The following is a 27,566-nucleotide window of genomic DNA, read 5'->3' on the forward strand; positions in this document are numbered from 1 at the left end:
TCACATCACCCACAAGTCCTTCTCTGTTCACAAACAACAGGTCCAGTGGTGGGGTGCTCCTAGTTGGCTTACTCACTAGCTGTGTCAAGAAGTTATCTTCACACACTCCAGGAACCTCCTAGATGGTTTCTTCTCTGCTGTATTGTATTTCCAGCAGACATCCGGGAAGTTGAAGTACCCCACGAGAACAAGGGCTAGTGATTGTGAGACTTCTCCCAGCTGCTTATAGAATATTTCGTCTGTCTCTTCATCCTGGTTGGGTGGTCTATAACAGACTCCCGCCATGATATCTGCCTTCTTGGCCTTCACCCTGATGCTTACCCATAAACACTCAACCTTATCATCACCATCATTAAGCTCTAGACAATCAAAATACTCCCTAGCGTACAGGGCTACCCCAAATCTATTGCAGTATCTTTAAATGGGTGATTAAAGCTATTAATTCAACAGTTTTCCTTAGACAACAGGCATATCAACTGACATTAAAAAGAACATAATGTACAGATGTTTGCTCTAAGCTTGATTTAGGGAATGTTTGGTCCATTAGAAATCAATGCTAACAACTAAACCATAACATCAAATTCAGAGTGATTTCTCACTTATAACTAACTCCCCATCAACATGTTTACGGATTATGCAACTAGATTTTTTCCAGGGACACTACATATGCAATTTGTATGAGGAACTGAAGGTCAATGAACATGCCCTTTCCTAGCAGATGTGAAAACCTACTATTTCAGATACAGACTTCAAATTGATTAGGCATTTCCCAAAAACTGTAGGAATTGAAAATATTATTGGTAACTGATTTCCGAACAGCTTCTGAAGCGTCCACAGCACTTTAAAGACATTTAAAATTTGCAATTAATAAGTATTTTACTTTTTTTAAGGAAGAAGTACTTGAGCAATTCAATAATATTCTCATTAAGCCAGGTTTAAAAAAAAGAAGCCATTTAGGTTCCTAAATTCTCACCTGAACTGAGCTTTGATGTTGCTAGGGCTTGCAGATCTGGTCTGAATTTCTTTCTCTTGTTTTTCTCGCAGAATCCTTTCAGCTAGTAAGAAGTAAGTAGCAGTGATGTGATTGTATTTGTTAGTTTCCAATGCCCTAAGGAAAGTACAAAACATGAAATAAACCATACATCAATGGTTTTTAGAAAATTGGACATGCCTCTCACACCTTGCTGTACTTCTCATAGCAGGAAGACCACCTGAAAACAAAACTGTATATTTTTGATGTTTTGACAAGCATGTCTTGGTTTTATGAAAAATAAAGAGCCAACAAATCTAGTAATTTCAACTATAGTTAGATAAGGATATCTTTAGAATATCATCCAAAAAAATGAAGTACGTCTTCCTTTATTGAACATTCTTTAAATGATAAAATTGTATTTCATTAGTGTTGTGCACCAATGGTGGGCTTTCCCACTGGCACGTTCAACCACAAAGTACTAAATTTGTTTATGCAACAACTGGAGGAAAAGCCTTCATTATTTAGGGTTAAATTTGTGTATGCAACAACTGGAGGAAAAGCCTTCATTATTTAGGGTGGTCGCATTAAGTTTACAGTAAAATTAAGTTCATAAGCCAGTAAGCATCATTCAGACATTCTAACAGAAAGGATGCCACTGTTAGGCAACTAAAAGCTTAAGAAGCAAGACTGCTGCTTCCCCCCCTCCCCAAATGGTAAGATAGGAACAGTTTTTCCAGCTTAAACACAAACAAATAGAAAAAACAATTAAGTCCTCTTTCAATTTTGGGAATATTTTAGGAATTTGGTCTAATTTAGTCTATTAGAAGAAACTACACAGCTTTCTAGCAAGCTCACTCAATGACAATGACTATTTTGCATTATATAGATAAAAGGAATAATATTTTAAATTAACAAAGATTCAGGTATACTGGAAACATACTAAGGGAAAAATGCTAGAACTTTATTATCTCCAAATATGCATGAGATATGAAGCACAAGTAAAAAGCATGGATTTCAAAGCAGTTAAGTTTACTCAAGATGGCAAACTACTGCAGGAATCTAACACTGTTCCAACACATTTTCTTGAAGTTTTTCCGAAGGATGCGTCTACTTAACTATTCCTCATCCTAGAATATCCTATCACAGAGCAAGATTGTAATATTTTGTTTGTTAACTCAGTGGCTTGATATTTAAACACTGAAGTACCCAGGTTCTCATAACATTCTTTAATCAAACATGACAGATGCACAAAACAAACTGCATATAGAAAATTGACAACTTACTCCACTATTGTATCTCGGTCTGCGATATCACCGAGAACCATGCGTTGTATTATACTGTTGTGTTCCTCCTCAGACAGATTTTTATATGACACAAGAGGAATATTGTACTTTGTTGCAGGAGATGGGTCAACTCCTTGGAGCCATGCATGGTTTTCAATCTCTTCCAAAGATGCCCTTCGCTTCGGGTCTCTCTGCAACATCCGTGTAATTAGACTGCAAATAAAAAATAAATCTAAACAAAATGCACTTACATGTTTAAAAAGCAGCCATTGTAAGAGCAACATTAGGAAGAAATTTTCTGCTGACAGTCCACATAGATCTTTAGAAGTCTCTACAGTAAACAATGTGATGGGAAATTATTTATTCTCAAAGACATTCCAAATATTGCTGAACTGAAACAAACAATTTACTTATTAAAAAGTATAGATATCAAACACTGCAGTTTTCATTTACTATGCTTACATTCTTAACCTGATTTTTCTGGTTTGTTTGTTCTTAATAGGTCTCATAGGACAACTATCATAGATGGCCTACAGGCTGGTCTGTAAAGTAACAGAAATATAATTTTCTATTATTGCTGCTGTCAACAAGAGTATGGAATGGCAAGATAAGTAGAAATATTTTATTCTGAAATAGCTATCAGACATTTGATTCTTCAGTATCCCTGAAAGAACAGTGGTCTGTTCTATCCATAGAGAATAGGTCTTATAGGACAACTATCATAGATGGCCTACAGGCTGGTCTGTAAAGTAACAGAAATATAATTTTCTATTATTGCTGCTGTCAACAAGAGTATGGAATGGCAAGATAAGTAGAAATATTTTATTCTGAAATAGCTATCAGACATTTGATTCTTCAGTATCCCTGAAAGAACAGTGGTCTGTTCTATCCATAGAGAAAAAAACTACACACAACACTATCTGGGATGATGAAGTGACAAACCTACTAATGGGTTGATACTGAATGTTTACAAGTGCTGGAAAGGAAGTGCATAAATTCCCCAACTAAACAGAGAAAGACGACTTGATTAGCACAGCACATCTCTCTTCACTTACTATACATGAAAAATTCTTGGGGGAGGTATTTTTGGCTTTGCACAACAAACAGAACATGGATATACAGTTTTCTTGCCAAGGTTTCAATGAAACTTTATTGCTCCAACATGTGGAATGAAAGTTCTGCAGTTCTCACATAATGTTTTTTATTGCACTAACTGTACTACACCATGCAACTTCAAACTGCAAGGCTGACCACAAAGGTAATCACAATATATATTTTTTTATTTTTTTTTAGTATGAGATGATGTATCAAATTAAAAATGGAGGTTAATTCAGACTTCTTAAAATTCTACTGTAAAAAAAAAAAAGGTCGCATATATACTTAGCAGCTGTGGTCTCTGCCTTTACCAAAGGGAAGGTGGGGCGAGACATGGGAGCCTTGATTTTCTTTGCTTTTGTTAATATTATGACAGGAAGGGAACAAACTATATACTTCATTTGACTTTTTTTTTTAAACTACACCTGTAGTAAAACCACACAAATGCACCACATGTGCCTCCTGCTTTAAGCTTGCTTATGCATCGCAAACCACCAAGAATGCTTTCACTCCAAGCAGGAAGTTTAAACATTCCCAAAGTCTTTTCTCTAAGAAAACCTAACCTATAGAGGACTTGGGTAACTGATGGTACATTGTTGATGCATCGCGTAGAGAAAGCAGATCTACCTGGGCCTTTAAGCAAATTAGCATTAGCCAATATATTAAGCGAAAGGCTGCAAAAAATAAGTTTCCTGGCCTCAGCACAGCATGCAGCATCTCAAGAGATTTACTCGATGGAATTCACTGATAAGAGCTCTCTTTTAAACCTCTTCCTGTATTGCATTTTAAACGTCTTCCTGTATGTAAAGCTCTTCAAGCTGTTGAGAACACTGATAGCAGCTTTTCCATGTTACTGGAAATGCTAGACACTAATGACAAGACACGAAAACCAGCTATGGCATCATGTGATGCATTAGATTCCTGGACCACCCAGATGAAGTGTCATTATGACCACAGCTGTAACAAATTTCATTCTGTGTCAAATAACAGAATGCTGCTCTAGGTCTTTTGACTGGACCAAATGCATTTTTCAAGCATTTATAAAGGCATCTGGACTTTCATACTGAAAATGGAAAGATACTTTATTGCAGATTCAAGAACCCAGCCAAACATTGTAAAATAGTCTAAGTGATGCAACTGGGACATATATTAAAAGGACTGAAGAGGTCATTAACTAATATGGAAATATGGGAAATATTGGAGCATATAAAAAAACAACAAAAAAGCTGCAGTGAACACTGCGGAAAAACAACACATCAAAATGAGTCGTGATTCCCAAGTGGCATATGGTATTTGCAAACAGAATATTATTCTCCCTTTACTGCCTAGAATGTTGATTTGGAGTTGCAATTTCAGTAGGAGATGAGCAAAACTTGCTGTGATACACTCGCTTTTGACAACTTGTATTTTGAACAGAAATCTATAGGAATCATTACCTTTTTAACCCCTGCCACAAAATACTCTCAGCAACACCTTGTAATTTGTCCAGCAAGAATGGTGGCCAAAGCCAGTCAGTGGTGAGCAGCTTCTTCAATCATTTATAAAATGCATGACAACTGAGACACATAAAAGAAAAATACATTGTGTAAAATCAAAATGAAGTTTCACACAAGTGCGGGAAAAATCTACTGGCAAAAAATATCATGGGATTAACCTTTAATAAGAAGAGACACAAAGAATAAAAAAATGCAATACTGGTGCCCAAGAAACTACTCAATCGATGTGAAGAAACACTAACAACTAAGCAAAAGCAGTAGTCATAATATCTTATTAACAGGCAAGGAATATTCCACACGCTGATAATATGGTATGGGGAACTCCCAAAGGTAATGAGAATCCACTTCTATGAATGCTTCCAAGTTCTTCAGTACTCTACTTACTCTTTACATTCTTTGGACACATGAGGTGGCACTGTGTATTTGCAGTCCATTATCATAGTCAGAGTTTCACTGTCATTTGCTTCTTGAAATGGTGGTTGTCCACAAACCAACATGAAGAGGATGACCCCCAAACTCCATATATCTGTAAATATATAGTACATATTTTAAAATAACTGTTGAGGAAACAGACATAATTACCATCAAAACGGTAAAATATTCTTGAGATGCATACTGGAGTGATTACTGCACTCTGGATTATGAGCATTACTTATGGAATTTGCAATTCCACTGAAGTACAAAATACAGTAGTTCCATTGTTTGACAGCTTTTATGGTTTTAGAGGGGAAAAAATATCAGAATTCATGACTTCAAGGATGCGTAACAGTTTGAGATGCATAATATCTTTGACAGCAAAGCGTTAGATAAAACTGAAGATAATCTGGTCACTCAGAAGACAAGAATTCCTTACCCTTTTCTTCACAGGTAGGCACAGATTATTAAAGAGATTTGTATTCAAAGCACATTCCTTTTTGAAGGACTAGCATAAACCGTTCTCAGTATCGTTTACATGTTACTGTATGAAGTAAGAAATTACAAAGAAAATCACTTATTTCAATGAGACTGAACTAGATACGTTTTTCCTTCAGTAGTGTTGCTTTAAAAAAATTCTTTGCTACTTCTAATGGTAAATAATAAATTAAATCATTTAGGTAAAACTACCTTCTTACACCAATCATATTATAAAGTGTGGGGTGGTTTGGTTTTTTTTAAATATCCATCAAACGTAACATAATTAACAGTGATCTCTACTACACTCTGGGAGTCTTCTTGTTTCCTTCTAATTCCTGCTCGCGTAAAATAAGAAACATTTAACAACTGTCTTGTTCCCCAATGAAATGACATACCAAAAGATGAAGAAGCAGCACTTCTGGGCATGAAGCCCTTTAGTTGGTTTCTCTTTACTGTAAAGCTAATATTTGGTTCAAATCTTTATTAAGAGTTTGCCTAGAAGAAAATATTTCACAATCTCACTGCATTCAATACAGGAAGCTTAAATATTGAGAAATATATCATATTTCCAATATATGCTTAGAGAAAAGGCCATGCTCCTAAACTTCAGCTACAACTCCATGCTCTGGAAATTTCGGTGGCAATTTTGGGTCTTACACCCTAGCATTTCACAGATCCGTACCCAGTAAAACCAAACAAACAGCTGAAGTGAGAGAAACGATAGGGTAGAAACCGCCTGAGGGAAGAGGGGCGTGGTCTAGGAAGCAGAGCACGCCAGCTCTGCCCTGGAAGGGCTTGCAAGAGGGAACCCCACTAAGTTACCTACCCAACTGCATCTTGCTTTCTGTGGCCTACTCAGAATACTGGACATGCATTTAACACTGAGGGATGGCTACAATTTCATCGAATAATGTAAATCACACACATTCTTCCCTAGAACAATTACTCATTTTGCTAGTTACAACCCATTCTTCATATGGTTTAGCTGACAGAGGAAAAGAAACACTACATTGTAATTTTCTTTAGAGCTCTAATTTGTAGTAAGTGTATGCTATTAACTCAGACAATTATTTGACTTCTGTTATGCTTACTGGGGCCTCAATCCTATAAGTACTGAGCATTTTGAGGCCGGTACACCATATCATGTATACCTGCAAATTCAACTTAACTATTCACATGCTTAAGATTCAATAAATGCTTTAATACTTTCGACAGCCTGATGCCAGAAAGCTGAATGTTCTGGAATATAGGATTTTAAAAAGCCTCACAAGACAGAGGCAAGAGGTACACCTTTAATTTTGTAAAGCTACTTATGCCTTTCTCCTGCTGTTTAGTTTGAAAGTGGCCAAAAAGTTTTGGTGCATTATCCATCTATAACCACACAACAGATTACAAGAACTCATTTTTGCAAGCACATAAAACGTGCATTTATGCATTTCTATGAACAGTCATCTTTTGGATATCAATGTCCTTCCTAGATTTTTAACTTTGCCTAAGATCTATTTTGTGATACAATCTATCCTAGTGTTCTGTTTGATACTCCCTCCACAATAAAACAGAATAGAATAGAATGCTTCATGTCTCCTTTCAGCATGAAGTATTTTAGAAGAGTCCACATACTATTCATAATTACAGACAATTACGTTTGCTATAATAAAGCAATATACATTGGCTAAATTTAAGCCAAGAGAAAAATACTGGGGAGGGGAGCAATATAATTAAACCATAAGTTAAATATAAGCATATAAGAAGTTTAAACAGAAGGAAAAAGACAATATTCTAAGAAGTCAAGCTTAAAACAATAAGACAATCCCAAGAAAAGGATAGCAATCACAGCAAGACAACAATTAAAGTTCCATGAAATCATCATATATAGGAAACTCTAGCAAATCTTGATGTTTCAACTGCACTGAGTAGATACCAAACATCCTTAAGTATTTTCTTTTAGAAGCGAGTCTCCTAATCAATTTTCTATTTTACACACATGGCTTCTTTTCTTGGATATACATACACTTTTCTGTATTTCAATTTGGAAGGATTTGTGATGACAGATACTGTTTTAGTTTTCCAAAAGTTATTTAAACAAACATGTATGTACATTTACTTTCTGAAAAGAATAAGAAACTTTTCAGAAACAGTATCCAACTGATCCTCTAAACACACAAAAATAACCATTGTTTGCTATAACACAATGTCCAGTTAGATATCAAGCTACATGTTTTGACAAATAAAACAGTAATTACTGATTAGCCAGCACATAATGGAGAATTTTGTATATTTTTCTTTCACTAGTTACGATATTTTGCACTCCATATCCACAGGTCTTTCCAGGTAAGAAGAGCTACAAATGATGAAATGAAACAACTTATTTGCACTAGGGTAGCAACAACTACACTTCAGCTCATTCTTACACGCTACAGGCAAAGCTTACTAAAGCTTACACTTTTCTGACAAATAGGTATTTTGTTAGCCCGACAGCATAGCAGACACTTATTCTGACGTGACCAAGAAATAACAGTGGACAGAAAATTACATGGCTTTTATTCTCACCATATTTTTATAGCTGTGGCTGAAGATCAACTTCATTGCATCTACAGTCACGGCTACTAAAATAACTCAGCTCAGAGTGTCAAGGACACAGCTGAGCAGCCCAACCAGACTTAAAAGTACACTAATAACTAGGAAGCAAGGAAATAGTGTGCCTAAGTAAGTCTAATCTACATGTGAAGACTGAAAAGAGAAAAATCACTGGAAGACTTAGTGCAGACCTTATTATGTCACAAGACAGATGTTGTCTTGGGGTCATCTTCACAATCCCTCCAGTATCATATTATAGCAAGCCTCTCCTCATTTACAGCAGAGCCAAGTGTTCAGATGTCTGCAGGTGTATTAAGACGACACGTTCAAGAGTTCTGTCTTGCCCCTTCATATGCAGACTCTCCAATCAAGGGGTTGCTCCCTTGTCCATTTTCTGTGCCATGGTTTAACTAGACCCAATCATTTGTTTGCAACTCCACATGCAACTAAAACAAACCAACCAACCTGATGACTGATGCAACATCTTTAATAAGGCTCTCTTTCTGGTCAACTGCAAGTTGCCACTTTGTTAAAGGTAAAGGCACAACGGAAAACGTACGTGTTGCTACAGCCACATCTAAGAAAAAAGAAAAGACTCACAGTTTTTTTGCCCCCCAAAAAAGTGACAATACTTACTTAGTGAATCTTCCAGCAGCTTTTGTTCTACATGCAAGCGACCAGAGATCAGCCTACAAATCTTTGGTCACAGGTGTTTGCAGAAGTTTTTGATACTCTTTGACTGGAAAAGTTGTGTGATAGCCAAGCTCACTCCTATGTTTTGCCATCCAGCATTTCAGGCAATAATCTATGGGTGTTTGTTTAAAAAAAAACCCAAAACGAACAGTTAATGAATCACCATAATTGTGAATCACAATAATTAGGAGGGGTGTTGCCAGCAGGCCAAAGGAGGTGACCCTTCACCTCTGCTGAGCACTGGTGAGGTCACACCTGGAGTACTGTGTCCAGTTCTGGGCTCCTCAGTACAAGAGAGACATGGACCTACCAGAAAGTCCAATGAAGGGCCATGAAGATGATGAAGGGACTGGAGCATCTCTCCTATGAGGAAAAGCTGAGAGAGCTGGGACTGTTCAGCCTGGAGAAGAGAAGGCTCAAGGGGGAACTTATCAATGCATATAAATACCTGAAGAGAGGGTGCAAAGAGGATGGACCCAGGCTATTTCCAGCAGTGACCAGTGGCAGGACCAGAGGCAACGGGCACAAACTTTAATACAGGAGGTTCCCTCTGAACATCAGGAAACACTTTTTCACCATGAGGGTGACCGAGCCCTGGCACAGGCTGCCCAGGAAGGTTGGGGAGTCTCCATCCTTGGAGATATTCAAAAGCCATCTGGACACAGTCTGGGCAACTGGCTCTAGGTGGCCCTGCTTGAGCAGCAGGGTTGGACAAGATGACCTTCAGAGGTACCTCACTGGAGTATGCAGCACCAACAGGAAAACTATACTTCCTCTTGCCCATGAGAAGCAGGGCATTCTAGGTGTTTATTTGAGAAAGTGAAAGCATGACACAGCACAGCAAAAACTAAAATAACGTTGATAGTGTGAACACACAGAACTTGAATGCTCCAATTAAACCAGCACAGGGTTGTCTCAACTCCGCTCATTATTTTTCACTCCTCGCACCAACCGCAGTGTAAAGGATGGTAAGTGTGAAGGAAGTCATTAAAAAAAAAAAAGCTGACAGAAAACAGGAAACAAGTTTTCAAAGTAACTTCACTTGAAATATACAAACCCTGCAAGAACAATGGAAAAATGGAACTGGCATATAAGAAGTGGATTATTCACTGATATTTCAAACTACCACAATTATTCAGACAACAGCTGCGTGCAATCCTAAACAAAATAAGAACAGTAACAACAGTACCTTGCCCTTCCCAACCTACCACAAAATTTCATATTGGTACTTTTTCCAAGACACACACACAACACTGGATGAAATAAAAAAAAAAATAGCATTTTTACTGGCAGGTATCAGTTTCCAGGACAACAGAAATCCCTGCCAATTTTGCATTATAAAGTTTTTATTTTGCATGTTTTGAAGCCGCTCATAGCTTGACATAGGTAATAGTACCAAAAAGGGGAAATCATGTCCTCTTTATAAAAAGGATCCATAAACTCGAGGGTTAAAAGTCTTACTTATTTGTAAATATCTCTTCTAAATTTAAATAGGCAACCTACACTGGCAACATGCAAGTAAGTTTAAATATGTTGGTTTGCTAGCCTTCAGCATAACTCAAAATCCAAGGTTTAGAATCTGAAGTCTTCAAAGCAGATATTCCAAAATAATGAGTTAATACCCACATATCATTGTGAAATATTTAAAAGATCAACAGTTAAATTACTATAAGGTACATATATAAGAAATGCTAATGTTTGTACCTGATTTACTAGTTTTAAGCCATTTTATTCATGCAAAAATCAATCCTGTATCTGCGCTTTCCACTTTTCTCTACTGGAGATCCATAGCTGCATATTTTTCAGTCAAATTCAGAAAATATACTGCAAAAAATAAATGAAAATGCTTTCTTCCCTTTAAAGATACAATTTTTGTTCACCCATTTAATGTAATAACCATGTTACATTTTGGAAAATTCTTGGTTTCCGGAATAGTGCAATCTGGCTGAGAGGGGCAAAATTCAAGATCTTTAAGCATGGCTGTCTTTGATAAATTAGTAGAGGAGAATCAGAGATTATTTTATTATAGTGCTTATTTACCAAATTTTAGTATTTCCCCAAACAATACACAAAGCCACACACAGGAATGTTCTTTACCATGCTGTTTTGTGCTGCCATGATCAGCACTGCTCTATTATTCTTTCCTATTAATAAAGGGAAAACTCATCCGTCCTCTGGATTCCAAGGAACCTAAGGAAGATGGAGATATTTTGCACTCAACTGATTAAGTGCTTGGATCAACACTTGGTCAGTACATGCTGCCCATTCTTGTGCTGTACCCTGCTATCGCCGATTTCTGCTCACATACTAGGTGTAGCAAAATGGGAGTAACTCCCTTCTGCTGGGGAGACCACTTCCACCAGCAGAGCAGACAACGGCACCTTGCTCTTCCATTTCTAAATCCCAAAGAGTGTTCTTACCCTACATTACAAAAGGGGGTTTCACTCAAAATGAAAGCCTCAGTCAAGATCTAGTGATCTGATTTGGTCAAAAGCATCAACTTTGACAAAACAGTTGTGTAAGCAGATTAAAAAGATGTTGGAGCAGCAATGAAATAAGAGCCTGACATCTCAAAGCAAGGCTTCTAGAAAGAAGTAGCATCTCTTATTAGACCAGCTAATAACTGGGGAAAAGGGAAAGAAAAATAACTCAAAGTTTAAAGGAACAGAAGTTTTTCTTTTGAACTCCACACACTTGCGAAAACATACTTTTTTTTTTAGTGAAGGCAGCCCTTATAGCATGTTCTTAATTTGATGTATCTTATGTCAACTCAGGGGAAAAATCCCAGCTGAGAGTTTCCTGCTTTCACACATTATTAGAAGTTGTAGATATATAATATAGTTAAAAGCAAAGATGACAACATCCATTTACATTTTTACCCATTCACTGAATGGCACTGGTTCACTAAAGGGTTGTACAAGCACCAGAGTCAAAAAAACACAAAGGAGAGTGCAGAACTATACGGGCAGGATCTGAATACAGAGCTGCATTTTTGAGACCTGCTAAATGGGCTGCACCATTTAAAAAAAAATCTCACCTTCAGTTCAATGCAAATATGGTTTGACATACAGTATACTCAGCAAAGAACTCTGCAGAGATCTGCCTCTCCTCCACCTTCACACCCCGGCATACCATTTTAAGATAATATATTAGTTACGGTGCTATGTTAATGCTAAAAAAAAGTGTCATGCTTTAGACAAAACCTTTAGATATTGTAATAAACTTACTACTGGATAGCTTAATCAGATAAAGGAGCAGGTTTTGTAAGCAAAACTCCTTGGCTTGGGCCAACGAGTTGGCATACATCTGCAGCTATATTCCCTTATCACAGCTCAGAACTCAGGTACCAGTGCCAATTCTAGATTTGAGACTCTTAACTGAAGGAACACAGGGAAGAAAAGGGTTACAGAGACCCCACTTTTAGAAGAGCAGTTTTAAACAAGAATTTATTTTTCACAATTTAAAGTTTTTTAGTACTCTCAGTAATTAGCAGTTGAAGGCTTTATGGAAACTGCTTACTTCTCTCCGCCCCTCCAAGGGTTATCCAATTTGCTCTCTGCAGAAAACTGGTAGCAAAGTAGAATTTAGGCCTGACATGCTGCATGAATTTAGCATGCTTATAACCTGTAAAACTTCAAATGATTATGGTAAAGGAAGGCACACTTGTATACTGCCGTGGCCAAACTCAAGGTCTCTTTCAAAAGCACAGTGAAGATCTCAAGACACAATTTAGCCTTTAAATTGGGTACTAGTAACTTGAAACTGCCATTGCTGTAACAAGAATAAAATAAGAGAGATTAGGACTTTTAAAAGCACTAGTAGCTAGCTGCAGTATAGAATATTTTATTGTTTTTAAAGCCATTACTGAATGTTGATCAGGAAAGGACTGTTCAAGCAGGGTTCCTAGAACCATGACAACCAGGGCTGTGTATATGCAACTTCCTTACATAACATGAAGTCACTGCCATAGAAACCAAACTACGTCATTAGCTGTCTATGCTATGCCTGTCTTAAACACAGGGCAGTCAAACATCTGTTACGTTCCAGTTTGTACACTGCACAAAGGATATCCATATTCATCTGCTTAACTACTGAGCTGGGCTTCACCATTTCATTAGCCATTTATTGCTTTCTAAAGTTCCTGATTTACTCCTAAAATAAGCACTACTGATTTCATAAAGTTACAATTTATAGGACATAGGGGATCCTTATAGCTTAATATTTACTCAAATTTCTGCCATTCCTCAGCAGTCAGACACTTGTCACACTTTGGATATGCTATATGAATTTGTGATTTTAAGCAGCTAAAAATATATACTTATTTTGGTACAGACTCATTCACATTTAACTACATAAAGTAAATTGAGTCCATTTATTGAAGTTGTTTATTTCAGACCTTTATGGGAACAAGATTTGTTCCCCTCCTAACTTAACTGCAGAACTGCTTAACAGTTTATAGAGTGTATATTGCTCAGCTGATAAGACAGATCTTTCTACAGAAAGTCTGCTGCTTCAGAAGCGATTTGTAATATTGAGTAAGTTTAATCAGGTTTTGTACATTTCTCATTGGAATGTTTACTATAACAGCTGAACACTACAGTTATCTTCCACTAGAAGCCACTTAACAAGCAAAAAAGAAAACAAATCAACTTTTATGGAGATGAAAGAAATGTTTACATGTTTATTTTGCCACTGCAGAGGTATCAACAGACTGTGGATAAATGAAGGATGGAAATGGACCCCAATTTCCAGCATCGTTGGGAATTACTCTAACCACTATCTCAAGACATTAAAGAGAATGTCATCACTACTGCTGCTACAACCTCTTCAGAGCAGATTTGCAGAAGAAAGCCCAATCCATAGAAACCTGTTGAAGACAAGCCTTGAAAGAGACTCAACGCATCAGCACTTCAATATCAAGTTCTTCTATACAGATCTAAATATGAAAATATAATGTAAAGATCATCAGCATCTCTGCACTTTGGGCATGTTCAGGGCTAGGCAGGAACTGGGCAATATCTGAAGACTGCTGTTTTGAACTCAGACACAAAACCCCATCATGAACTACTTTATTTGGATTAGAATTTAGGGGTGGAACCTTCATTGGGCTCAGGAGTAGGTACAGGCTGATAACTCACAAGGATAACAGTGGTAAGCATGCTTGTTACAAGTTGAAACTTAAGGTCTTCTTCACAACATAGGCTATGGAAAGCAATGAAAACCTCAAATTTGTAGCATAGCTTCACATAATTGTCTGAAGAACCAAAACACAGTTTAAGAGTAAAAATTCACATGACAAGTCAAACACTGCAGAAAACGAGACTTCTATTAAAAACAGTGATGAAAAATTACACACTACAGTATAAAAGGATAAAAGCTGGTATCATACTACTGAATTGTTTGAATGGTTCTTGCTATATTGTTGATATACTTGTGCTTCAAAAGGAGAATAAGAAAAGTATTTCCACCCCGTATAAGCTAAAAAGCTTAGAAAAGTTGTTTCCCTTGTATAAGAAGTCAGTAGCAAGATAGTGTAGAATAATGTTGTGTTAACAATTTCAGTATGTCTATGCATCATCACAAGTATTTTTACACTACCATGTGCGCAGACTGCTGGCAAATCTGGAAGATGCTCAAACTGGACCAGTTGTAAAGTTTGAAGAGTACAGGTAAAGAACAAAGATTACTTTTTTGTAGATACTCGATTTTTAGCTGATTGAGCTATTCTTCCATTCTTTAACTTTTCACGAAAAAGGTTTTGAATAAACTTGTGTACTGACCTCTCTAGTTTTCAGAGATGCCACTGTCTGTTAATTCAGCTGGGTTTTTTTGGTCTTTGTAAAATGGGATTTATTTTTCCCTTGCAGAAAGCTGAGGAAGAGATCATCCGCTATCAGTGCTACCATTTTCAAAATTAACAGGCAGAACTGGGTTTTCTCCTTGTTTTAGAGCACTACAAATCCAATTAAAATTACTGTTAGAACACATAGCAGACAAGAGAATTAGGAGAAATCTTTTCCTTTCCCTATCCCTCCAAAAAAGAGCATAAATAACAAATGGCATTTAGCAAATTATTTTCATAATTAGCTTATCTGTCTGATGAAACAGTCTGTTCTATACATGTTATTTTATTTGACTAAGACATGATCATCAGTAACTAGTCTTATCTTTGGAAGCGATTCTTATTTTCATTCAATCTGGCAACTAGTACTTATTTTTCCGTGAAGACAATAGCATGGGTTTTGCTGGTTGCATAAAACTATTAAAATACAGATAAACAGTTGTTTTTTATTTGTTAGTAACTACTGCATCTCAAATTTCAGTAAGGATATTTTAACAAAAAACACCACCATTGAAAGGTCTTACTGAACACATGCCACTGCCTTTATTCCAAAATAGTCTGTTTTACTCTCATTCATCATTTCTGCATTTTGAAATGCATTCTTTCTCCTTTGGTTTCTGTTGCGTAGCCACATTTCAGAAGTTACTGAATCTACACTAAAAACACAAACAAAACCAACATTTTTTGTGTGAACTGACTTTCCAATACTACTCCTCCAGAAAATAATTAGCCAGGATAAAAACCAATATTAATTAGTTAAATGTAGAAGGAAGATCTTCTCTGTATAAAACATGTCCTCAAAATCACTGGACAAGTCTATACAGCATATATAGCTTATGTACATGTTTCACTGCAATGTTTTTAGTCTTTTTTTGATATGTAAATACTAAAGACAATTTGCTCCCAGTATCTAAGAAATCCTTCATAATTTCTGATCGACTATCTTTTCCTAAAGGTTTTAGCTGTAAAATGTATAATTTGTACCTTATTTACAAAAATTAACATCTTCGTACAGCTTTACACACGACTGCAAAACTTGAGCATCTGATTTATAACTAAGTAGTACACCATTGATTTAGGTCCCACCAGATCTGTGTCGCCAAATTAGTCAGCCATGGGCTGAACATAAGTAATCTGAATATTTGCTTGCAAGATACACGAAATGAAGCTTCCTGGCTGTGGAGATGTATTTCTCATAATGAAATCTTGCTCCACAACAGTAGTTTGAAAAATTATGAAAACAGTTCTCCCATGAACACAGTGAGTTGACTAAGAAACATCCCGATACTTAAGTTACAGTTTAGCTGATATGGTAGTAACTGAAGACTATCTTGACAGCTTCTCCTCTGTAGTTTCACTTGGATGAATCATTCTTTGCTTCACCCAGCAGTTTACTGGTGAATGCATTAAAACTTGTGCATAAAGTAACCCAGAATGGAACATAAATTATACTTCATAAATATTAGCTGGCACAGATTTACTGAGAAGTCATCAGGATCACAGACTCCCACCCTTCATTACAGCCCTGTCACATCATAACTTCACTTCTGAATACAGGGCTCCAATACCTGTAGCATAACACCCTCAATAACTTGAGGCATTAGAAGTACATTCTTGAGGGGAAATATTTTTTTTAAAAAAAAATATATAATTGGGGGGGGGGGGGGGGGGAGGGGGGAAGGCAGAATCAAAGGATAGCATACTACATAAAAACTGGACTCCCCTTTCGTTAAAAATAAGTTTTACTACCTGCATACAGATTGCCACAGAACTTAAAAATACATTCTTTGTTAACATGACATGAATATCCTCAAGATTGAAACTTTCTAAAAGTAGTCTACAACCAATTCCTTACATTTGCCCCTTCTAAAAAGTATAAAAAGCTCATTTCTGATAATTTCTCAAATTTGAAACTGGACTCCCCTTTCGTTAAAAATAAGTTTTACTACCTGCATACAGATTGCCACAGAACTTAAAAATACATTCTTTGTTAACATGACATGAATATCCTCAAGATTGAAACTTTCTAAAAGTAGTCTACAACCAATTCCTTACATTTGCCCCTTCTAAAAAGTATAAAAAGCTCATTTCTGATAATTTCTCAAATTTGACTCAGTTTTTTCAGCAGTGTGAGATACACAGCACAGCAGGGAGAATGCAGAAAAGCGTGGCCACTAACACAAGTACACAGGAGGAGAAACCAGCAATGAAATACACAAGGTATTATCATCAATTCCTTCTGTTTTGCTTCAAAAAGCATCTGAAGCTGGAAAAGTAGAGCACACAATTCTCCTAAAAATGCACTGGCAATGATACTTGATGCATTTCAGTCAAACGAGTTTCTCTCACATGGGAGGTGAAGTGAGCTAGGCCAAGTTGATCTAACCTAAACTTGCTAACACAAAAAAGGGGCAGGTCCTACCACCTTCCCCCAGAACTCTGCTGGGGTCCAAGCTGCATGCTCCCTTCACCTCCTTTGCACCAGCTCTTCCACTCAATGCTAAGGAATAAACAGCTCTGCTAACCTGGCAGAAGTTAAGCCTAAAGAAAAGTTAACAGTTTTCTGTCAAGTTAGCTGATAAAATCCGTTCATCAAATGGTCAGCCATGCAACAGAGTGCAACACATGAGAAGGGGTAGCTCTGCACTGACACAAAACAGAAGGGGAAGACCTCTTATGCTGGAAGCAGCTAAGTATTACACTCCTTTAGCTTTCTGCACCCTTTCACCTTCAAGCTCGTTCTATAATATATCTAACTATAAATCTTCTGAAGTGTTGCAATACAACATTAAAAAGGGAGATTTTCAAAACAAACAATCAGTGAAAAGCTTTTGTAGGAATTTTTACTTTTCGTTTCTGTCAAGTTTGGCTCTAATCTGATTTTGAGCATGCTGAAACTCCAAAATGCTGTCAGGTATGCTAAATGATTCAACACCGTATATGGATTGCAAGTACCTTACCACTTTTTTTTTAAACTCAAGTCTGTCAAATCTTATATTCAGCATTTTTATAGTGTAAAAGGTTACTGTACATACCCACTGGCCATTATGCTTACATTAGTCATTCAGTTTGCGAATAAAGCGCTATACACATGCAGAAACATCAAAACTAGCTCCACACAGGCCAGATAAGGCCATCGGGGCTACTTAGCTACGCTCAAGCAGAAGGTAAACATGGCTGAAGCTTTGAAAGACCAAACACTCAAGCAACACTATATGCAAGTAAGAAGCCCTTGCAAATGCTTGACGCAAAAACAAAACAAAAGAATTTGGGATCATTCCAACAGAGACAAAGTGGGTCTAAAAGCATTATCATTATCTCAGGAAAGGGAAAGGCATGCATGACAAATCCTGTTTCCTTTAATAATCAAAAATATATGACTAGATAATGAATACATACATCCGTTATTATCTTACCATATTGTCAGAAGATATCCAGGTCTGAGCTGTGCAAGAAAGCCAGCATCTAACTACCAAAGTAATGAATGTTATCCAAGTGGTTGGCCCCTGCAACTTCCAAGAAGGCAGCAAGTTGGATTTGGACCACAAACTGCCAGTTGAATAGCACCGAGCTACAGTAACCATAATATTCTTTGTTAGTCACGTCTTTTATGAAGAACATCTTGCCACCATTCTCTCGGTGTTGCTGTGACAACAGACTGCAAAGCTAAATAATTGTGATGGTATCTACAATGTTATTTGTGCATTACAGTACCATTCTAGAGGCCTATACTCAACTGGGATAAACAGACAGTCCCAATCTTACAATCTGAATTTGCCTATTTCTCATCCCCAGAAGGATGAATTTACTCTTCTAACATTTCCATGCATCTACGAAATCACATACAGAATACCCGACTACAATAATAAAAACCTATCAGAAGTGTCAATGTCTTCCAGAATTACTGTAGCCTACACAGCATTTAATACTTTGTAGAGATGCCAAGCAGTTAAAATAGAACTTGCTCTCCTCTGAAAGAATCAACTAATCTGAAAAACTGTAATTAAACTTTATCACCTAGGAAAGAGGTGATTTCTATTTATTCAATGATCCAATCTCTGTTGATGCTGGTAGAGCAAAAGGAAAAGTATTACCAGAAGCATGCTTTATTCTCTCTCATCTGTAGTTATCCACTTTTCCATACTGCTGGAGTTCGCCGATTACACCACTGCTCTAGACAGAACTCTGTCTGATCTAAAATAATATGTCCATTTGATTTACGAAATGAACTTTATGTGCAACAACAGTCCTCTCTCTTTCCTCTGACTAGAACAAATTCTAATTAAGTGTGAAAAAAACATGGGAAACTACAAGCAACAGAACTTCTCATTATCTAACTCACTCAGCTTTTTGAAAAGCCCTGGGAACATATAATCATTGCCTAATATTCCTCTTGCATCATTTTAACTACAGCTTCAAATGGAAATGAGAGACCTAAATTAACTAGTCTCTTTTCAAGTGTGAAAACTTTTAACTAGGATCACAAAGGGGAGATTAATCCCTAAACTAGCTGAAACAGTTACCTTTTCATAAAGCAAGCTCTTCCATGATATTTATTAAGCATATAACTTAATAAAAGACTTGCCCTGAATATTTCAGCTCTTTGTAGCAAGAAAATGTAAAGTCTTTTCCTTTATATACTCATTCTAATATTATTCACAAGACATCAGAAAAGCCATGTTTGTAGCAAAGGTCTTTGGCAAAAAAAACCCATCATATATCTTGATCAATTTTTCTTGCAATAATTTTTGCAATTATAACAATTTTAGATAAGTGAAAACAGGTGTGGGGGTTTAAAATATTATAATGAATGCAAACATGAATGCAAATGTACCTTAACATGCACAGAGTATAAGCAGGGCAATCCTTTTTAATTCGGCATTTTAGTAAATTGAATTGATTTTCAAGTGGTCAGATGCTCACAGAGGGGCAGGGCCATGTAGTTGCACTGCAGAAAGCATGACCTCCTTTCTCATAAGCAACTAGCTTTTAGATTGGTTCAGCTACAATGTAATTTCATCCTACATGGCAAAAAAATCTTTGCCATTGTCAGTCATTATTCTTGCAATATTAATAGCCCTATTCAGCCAATAGCTGAATGAGTTCACAGCACTTCACTGCTATTTCAGGCTATATGTACACCTTGCACTGCAGAAAGCATGACCTCCTTTCTCATAAGCAACTAGCTTTTAGATTGGTTCAGCTACAATGTAATTTCATCCTACATGGCAAAAAAATCTTTGCCATTGTCAGTCATTATTCTTGCAATATTAATAGCCCTATTCAGCCAATAGCTGAATGAGTTCACAGCACTTCACTGCTATTTCAGGCTATATGTACACCTTGCACATCAGTAGCATCAAAATGTAACTGATGTAATTTCTCTTCTTTTGAAAATGTCTCCTTCTGAATTTATACATACTTCTAGTCCACACGTATGACCTCATCTTACCATGAAAGTTTATCTTTAGAGGTTAAAAAAGGTTTGCACAAGCTGATTTCTCAGTTGCATAACTACATGGTTAGTGATAAATTTGCTAAACATACATTCTTTTAAGATTCTACATTTAACACTCCATTTGCAGGAAGGGGAGAAGGAAGGCTTTAAAGAAGCCCCTAATATTTTTTCTCCCCCCCCCCCCGCCCCTTTTTTTTAAAATTTTTTTTTTTTTTTTTTAAATTTAGAAACATTACATAGTGTATCTTACGTTTTTACCCACAGTTAGAAAAGGAAAATCCAGACTCTTCAAGGTGATTATCTCATTGGCAACTCATAGTAAATTTTGGTATTTTTATTCTGTAGCCATTGTATTGTCAGTACTTTAGAGATTTTGTAGTGCATTACAAAGTGATGAAAACTGAACCACTAAAAAAGTTAGAATACAAGCACTGCAATCTGTCAACTAGGACAGAAGTTCTAGTATCCAGTAACTGAGACAGTATACTGGGGAATAAGTAAGCAAAACCTAACCACTAATGTGTATTTAAATACTCTCAGAAATAGAACTTAACTAGCATCCTTAAACATCGGCTAGAAAAAATTAATTTTTTCTAGTTTTTCTACTGTTCACATCAATCCACTCTGTATTAGCCAGACCTCCTCCTCTATGAATCCGTTCAGCCATTTTCTTCTAGTATTATTCAGAAGTTTACCTACCTAATTGCTTACAGAGTCCTCTAAGAAACATTTTATGTGGTGCCACTGTTCTTACGTTTATCATTAAGAGGTCCAAAGTGTGCTTTGTTAACTATGTAATTCAATTTGGACCATCTGGTCATAATGCTCCTAATGTCCCCCGCTCCCCGCCATTAATCCCCATAGACCTCCTTTCTTCCAAGCATCTTCAGTTGGGCAGCAATATCAAAACTTCATTTTTTGCTCATCCTCCAAAATTTGACTGCTACTCTGTTTTTCAAGAAATAATTCATATAAGGCACTGTATAGAATATTTAACAAATGCACTTTTCCATCTAGTTTTGGAGGCCACTGCAATCAGTTACACTCATGCTTCAGGAAATTCAAAATAAAAAGACATAGAAGAACACAGAAGAACTCAGGAGTTAGGATCTCTAGTTTGCCACTAATAAAGCCAGAACCAACTCATCTAGAACATTTGACTCTAAATAGAAATCATTTTGTCAAGCATCACTGTAGCATCAACATAGATTTGCAAAACCACAAATAGCATAGACATGTAAAATTCCTAATTATAGCACACTTGAGAAATTACTTTCAAGTCCAGAAAACCCACAGTAAAATACCTATTCCAAGTTAGAAGCCATGAAGTGACATACAAATGTTTAAGCAAAGACCGTAAGATCTACTAACTTAAAATATTTGTATTAAAAATAACGCAAGAATTTTACTTCAACAGTGTGCAGGAATACCTTGTCAGCATACAAAATTAGCCGATTGTTTACCTCAGGTAAATTAGCAAAAAAATGGACAAGTCAGTCTTAAACCATCACTACAGCCACTACTATAACCATAGCAAAACACACACACAGCTGAGTACAGAGTCCAAACAGGTGTTATTAAGACAGTAAAAGTATCGGATACTGGGCACACAAGAACAAGAGGCATGTTGTCTACAATAAGCTATTTTTGAAGCATCATTTGGAAGTATATGTATCTAAATTTGTTGGAGAAGTGAGTTCTTCCTCAACTAACAGATATAAGCAATCTGTATGACTACAGGACATTATTCAGTGACACTATCAATGTTCAGGTGTTATTAAGACAGTAAAAGTATCGGATACTGGGCACACAAGAACAAGAGGCATGTTGTCTACAATAAGCTATTTTTGAAGCATCATTTGGAAGTATATGTATCTAAATTTGTTGGAGAAGTGAGTTCTTCCTCAACTAACAGATATAAGCAATCTGTATGACTACAGGACATTATTCAGTGACACTATCAATGTTCACAGCTATTTTTAAAAAAACCCTCTAAGTTACTTCTACTAGCATATGCAGTAGACCTAACAGAGACAGTAAGAGTCTGTAGTAGTCTGTCTAGCACACTCCACTTTCCAGCTAGAACATGAAGACTAATTTACACATTACTATTTCTCTTACCTTTTAAACAATTGGGAGCAACTGAGAACTCACCCCCTACTTTCAGTTCTCAGACAAGAAAAGGGCAGAGAAGGTGAAGAGGGAGTTCAAGCCTTCCTTAATTTCCTGTCTCCTCCTTTGACAGCCAAGTTAGTATTTAATAAAAATGGATTCCTACCACCTTGCAGCAGAACATGTAAGCAGCCTGGGCTCACCATGTCATTCTTATATGGCTAAGCTTGTTAAAAATAAACCAGGCACTTTTCTGAAAAGCAGATGAGTCCTCTAACAAAGGAAGTACAAATATACACATTGCTTTCACATTATTATTAATAGAAAAGTTAATTACAATGTATACAATTGCATCATTTCATACAAAAAGAACTTTTAAGCATTTTTGAGAATGTTTGAGTATCTCCTTCAAACAGAGCTGCTCCAGCATTAACTCATCCATAACTCATCCAGGTTATAATATTATTTCTTGCCAATTAGCTGGCTTCCACATATGGCATTATCTTGAGACAGAAAACAGTGGTACAACATCATGGTACTTAAACTTAGATTACTGGTTGAATTCTAAGAGGACATACCCACTGCTGGTGCATCATATTCATCCCCAAGTAAAATTTCAGGAGCAGAATATGCAAGAGATCCACAGCTTGTGGTGAGCTTCTTTCCAGGCTGAAATTTGTTGCTGAAGCCAAAATCAGTCAATTTCACAAGTCCTTGTTTTTCAAAGAAGACCACATTCTCTGGTTTTAAGTCTCTATGAACTACATGCAGTTTATGGCAGTAGGATATAGCATGAACTATTTGAGCAAAATATTTTTTTGCGAGATCCTCATTCAGACCTTCTTCATGTTTCATGATGTAATCAAACATATCTCCTCCATCACCTAGCTCTAAGATAAGATAAAGCTTAGTCTGGGTGTCAATCACTTCATACAGTCGTACTATATTGGGATGCTGCACTAGTTTCATGCATCTAACTTCTTGAAAAAGATGTCCAGTGGCTAGTGTGTCCAGTTTGGTCTTGTCAATTACTTTTACAGCTACTTTTTCACCTGTAAAGACATGCCGAGCAAGTTTGACCACAGCAAAATGGCCTCTGCCCAAAGTTTTATCCAAGTCATACAATCCTGCAATTTTTCCATCATATCCTCGTTTGAAGCCTGCCATTCTGTTTCAGAAGATTAAATAATATTTAAGCTCTTTGGAAACGTGATCTTTTCATATAAGAGTATCTGATGCAAATAAATAGTCCATTGTCACTGCCAAGCATACCTAAAAATAAAGAGACAAGATTATATATTTGTATAAAAATAAGCAAAATTATTATCCTGTAATTCTCCTAAAGTTACATTGGCACATTATTACAGATTACTTATGAAATTCTTCAGGGGTTTTTGCAAAGGGTTTGATAAGCCATGCTGTGGTAACCAACAGATTTCTGAAATCACATTATCAGTATGTTTGAATTAAAGTGAATTTCAACAGTGCAATAATGCAAATTTCTCCAAAACTTAGTGGCCTTCATGTTCTTGAGTTAGAAACCTCACAAGCAATAGTTGAAGAAATCAGTGTTATAAGGACTGTTAAAATTGGCAAAGCTGAAATCTGTAACTTTTCCAGCTACATTAGAAATCAGCTGGGCAGTACCGAATATTGACAAGAAGAACATGCTTGATATAACTTATCTTTGGCATCTTCCTTCATGCTGCAGCATGAAACAGCTCTAATACAAAGTTCTGATGGCATGACTTTGGACTTTCACCTTCTCCCTTTTAACAGCTTCCTGTTTAGCAAAGCTCAGACTGACATACAAGACTTAGTTTTGCTACTCTAATTAGTTTGAGCATTATCAATCAATACTGTAATTACAACAAATGAACAAAGCTTTACAGGCTGAAATGAAACATTTGGGTTGGATGTACTCTTAGTGCTAAATAAAATGTCTTGTTAAATATTTTGACTTGAGTTATAAAAACTGGTGATAAAAAGTTTGCATGTAGGCTGCATATGTTCCGCAGTCCTGGGAATGAGTCAGGAGAAGGGGAAGAAGAGTGGGAAGGAAGGGGAGAGAACTCAAGAGTTCAGCTTAATTGTGCTGAACTCCTGCTTACCAGTTAATTTGGCATTTAAGCAAACAAGATCCAGCTTACAAAACATTCATATTCAAACCTGGTTTTGAAGGTCTTATGTCCCATTGCCTTTTTTTTTCCCACACACAAAACATCCCAGAAACTTTTCCTGCATATTTAACTTGGACTGAGGTTTAAATAAAATTCTGTAGCTATCAAAAAGCTAACCATTTCTCCCACTTTGAGTGCAAAGTAGCTAGAAATATGAAAATTAGATGGCTTATTGCCAACTCAATAAAATAAAGAAAACATGGCTCTTTAGAACATCTTTTCAGTTTCCCCACACACAAAGCATCCCAGAAACTTTTCCTGCATATTTAACTTGGACTGAGGTTTAAATAAAATTCTGTAGCTATCAAAAAGCTAACCATTTCTCCCACTTTGAGTGCAAAGTAGCTAGAAATATGAAAATTAGATGGCTTATTGCCAACTCAATAAAATACAGAAAACATGGCTCTTTAGAACATCTTTTCAGTTTCAAAACTGAACTTCAAAAAAAAAATCTTTGAAAGGGAAGCTGGCAAACAAACAGCCCCTTACATTAGTTATTCTCAAGTCAAAATGTAAGCTTTAGATTAAAAACACTCCCTGCTAAACAAGTTATTTCACAGGCAATGAAACTAGTGAACCTGGTTTCATATGGATTCAATTACAAGGTTGGGGGTCCTATGAGGATTCTCTGATGTTTAACAAGCTCACCTTACTGCTTCTCTCAGCTGGAGCCATGGTATAACCTCTTCTCTATCCAGCTGTCTACTTCCACAAAGTCCGTGGGAATTCAGTTTGAGACCTCCACCCCTGCAAAATTTGAATGAAATCAATCAACTTCTGAAACCTCATAACTTAGACAAGGAACAGGGTAAGTGTAAATCATATAAACATTGGGGTTTGGGGTTTTGTTTTTGTTTTTCTTTAAAGATAATAATCAAGCTTAAAAAACTTCATTGGGGTTTGTGTTACTGTACCCTTTCATTCTGCTTCTAAGCACTATGCTTCAGATGCTCTTCCAAAACCTACTCTACTTCACTAGAAGATGCCACAGTATCAAAATTGGGGTTGGCATATCTGCTTCCCAACACATCCCATACTATTCATCTTGGAAAGTTTCCCCTACCACTCCCAATTAACCATGTAATACCATCCCATCCTTATTCCAGGAAGTACAAAACTAGAATAGAGCACGCTACATTACACCAAATGCCCATGTCGAACACTCTCCTACCTGGTAAGTAACCATTAGAGGATGCGTAGGGAAGAACACAGTACAATGGCAAACATAACAATAAACAATGAAACCCTCCTTATCTTTAAGAGATTCAAAAACTTCTTTACATCAGAGGGCAGTGGCTGTGTTTAATAGTGCTTGATGGATTCCACCCCACCCCTCCCTGTGAAACTGGGCAGGTGCTTTATTAAAGCATGTGAATTTTTAGTATCAAGAACGTCCTGCAACAAGGAGTTTAATAGCTTAACTATGTGCTGTGAGAAGAACTACTTCCTCTTGTTTGTTTTTAGTCTTCTGATAATTTGTGCATCTTCTCATTCACCGTCTGTTCCAAAACAAGAACTATCATACTCTATTTACCTTGCCTCAAGCAACTCACAGTTTTAGCTTCCTCCCTTCCTAGCTTCAGTTCAATCTTGTTCAAGTCCTAGTCTGTCACTCTTTTTACAGAGGTTATTCCACAGGCTTTAGCATTCTTCTCACCTTTCTCTACACATTTTCCAGTTTGTTCTATACTACTTTTAGGCCATTTTGTGGTTTGTTTGGTTTTTTTACTACTACTGAGCACTGACATGTTTTCATGTAATGCTTTATTATTGTTGTATAATGTTCCATCATACTGACTCAACCCCCAAAATGCAGGCTAATGAAAAACAGTCCATGTACACACATAAACCACCTAACTTCAACCTGTATGAAGCAATAGGGGAGATACTAATCAGCCGTGCCCCATATGGTTCTGCGACTCCAGAGTCTCAATCCTAAAAGGATTGCAAGCATTTAAAAAACAAGAAAACCACCCCACACAAACACACTTTATAGAACTGCTGTGTCCACACCACCCTAATCAGACTCTTCACTGCTTCTAGATTAAAGAAATAAAATAAAAAGAAAAAAGAGCACACAAACTTAAAGACAACTTTTTTTAACTGCCACTAGGACATCACCCCTCCTTACAAATCTCTTTTATCCATAATGCATCGTATAGTCAATACCTTATGCTAAACTACTTAACAGTTTTAGAATCCTTAAATTAAAAAAAAAAAAGTAGAAGTCGTGTCAAAAAAAAGCCAGCCAGCCATTCCCTATGCAATTGAAGTTACCAACAACACAAACTCCAGTGCTCAAGTTTTTACAGACAATTTCTTTCTTGAATGTTAAGTCAAACCTCAAGATTTACATCTCTATTCACACGAATTCATCACATCCTACAAATCTGGCCCAGATCATGAAACACCTTTGGTCTCTGAGGAGGAGATGTGGTTTCAAAAGAGATTTTCTGTTAAGTCTTGGATTCAAAAACACCACCTGCACACAAGATGGAGCTTTCTTAGTGCATGGCAAAACCAAAGTTTTGTTACTGGAAGAGGTAAGGAAGATCTAGGTAAAAAAGCCTCTGTCAATTTTGACTTACCTTTTCCTTCTTAAATTCAAGAAGGTTCCATCCCTGGCAGAGCTAAAGGGAGAGAGCAAACCCAGCCAGATGTAACAGAATGTAACTTGTCTGAATTTAAGTAACTACAACACTCAGCAGTAAGGAAAGATTTATACATAATTATTTTGTTCACTTGGCACATTCTCAAACATCTTTGTACAAACTCAAGTGATTTATCTCTAAATGACAGAATACACATAAACATCAACCTGCCAACAAAATTCCAGCAAAAATCAGGTATGCTTAAGCCATGGAGAAATACATCAGACAGTAATCAATAGGATAAAGGCTTACAGAAATGGAAGATAAACTATGCTTACTAATGTTGCAGCCCCATTAGCCGAAATAAAATTA

The 27,566-nt window shown here is 36.7% G+C and overlaps 1 protein-coding gene across 1 annotated transcript in view; it reads right to left on the minus strand.

Moving 5' to 3' along the window:
- SNRK (SNF related kinase) overlaps positions 1-25,350 on the minus strand; it is a 35,786-nt gene extending 10,436 nt beyond the window's left edge. The window contains exons 1-5 of the mRNA XM_009283561.2: positions 25,252-25,350; positions 23,002-23,695; positions 5,232-5,373; positions 2,257-2,469; positions 974-1,108 (exon numbers count right to left, since the gene is read on the minus strand). Coding sequence (XP_009281836.1) covers positions 974-1,108; positions 2,257-2,469; positions 5,232-5,373; positions 23,002-23,590 — 1,079 coding nt within the window. The 5' untranslated portion in view covers positions 23,591-23,695; positions 25,252-25,350. The remainder of the gene's footprint in view (positions 1-973; positions 1,109-2,256; positions 2,470-5,231; positions 5,374-23,001; positions 23,696-25,251) is intronic.
- Positions 25,351-27,566: the final 2,216 nt, after the last annotated feature.

Source organism: Aptenodytes forsteri, unplaced genomic scaffold (assembly GCF_000699145.1).
Source record: "Aptenodytes forsteri isolate BGI_AS27 unplaced genomic scaffold, ASM69914v1 Scaffold662, whole genome shotgun sequence".
In the NCBI taxonomy this organism is placed as follows: Eukaryota; Metazoa; Chordata; class Aves; order Sphenisciformes; family Spheniscidae; genus Aptenodytes; species Aptenodytes forsteri.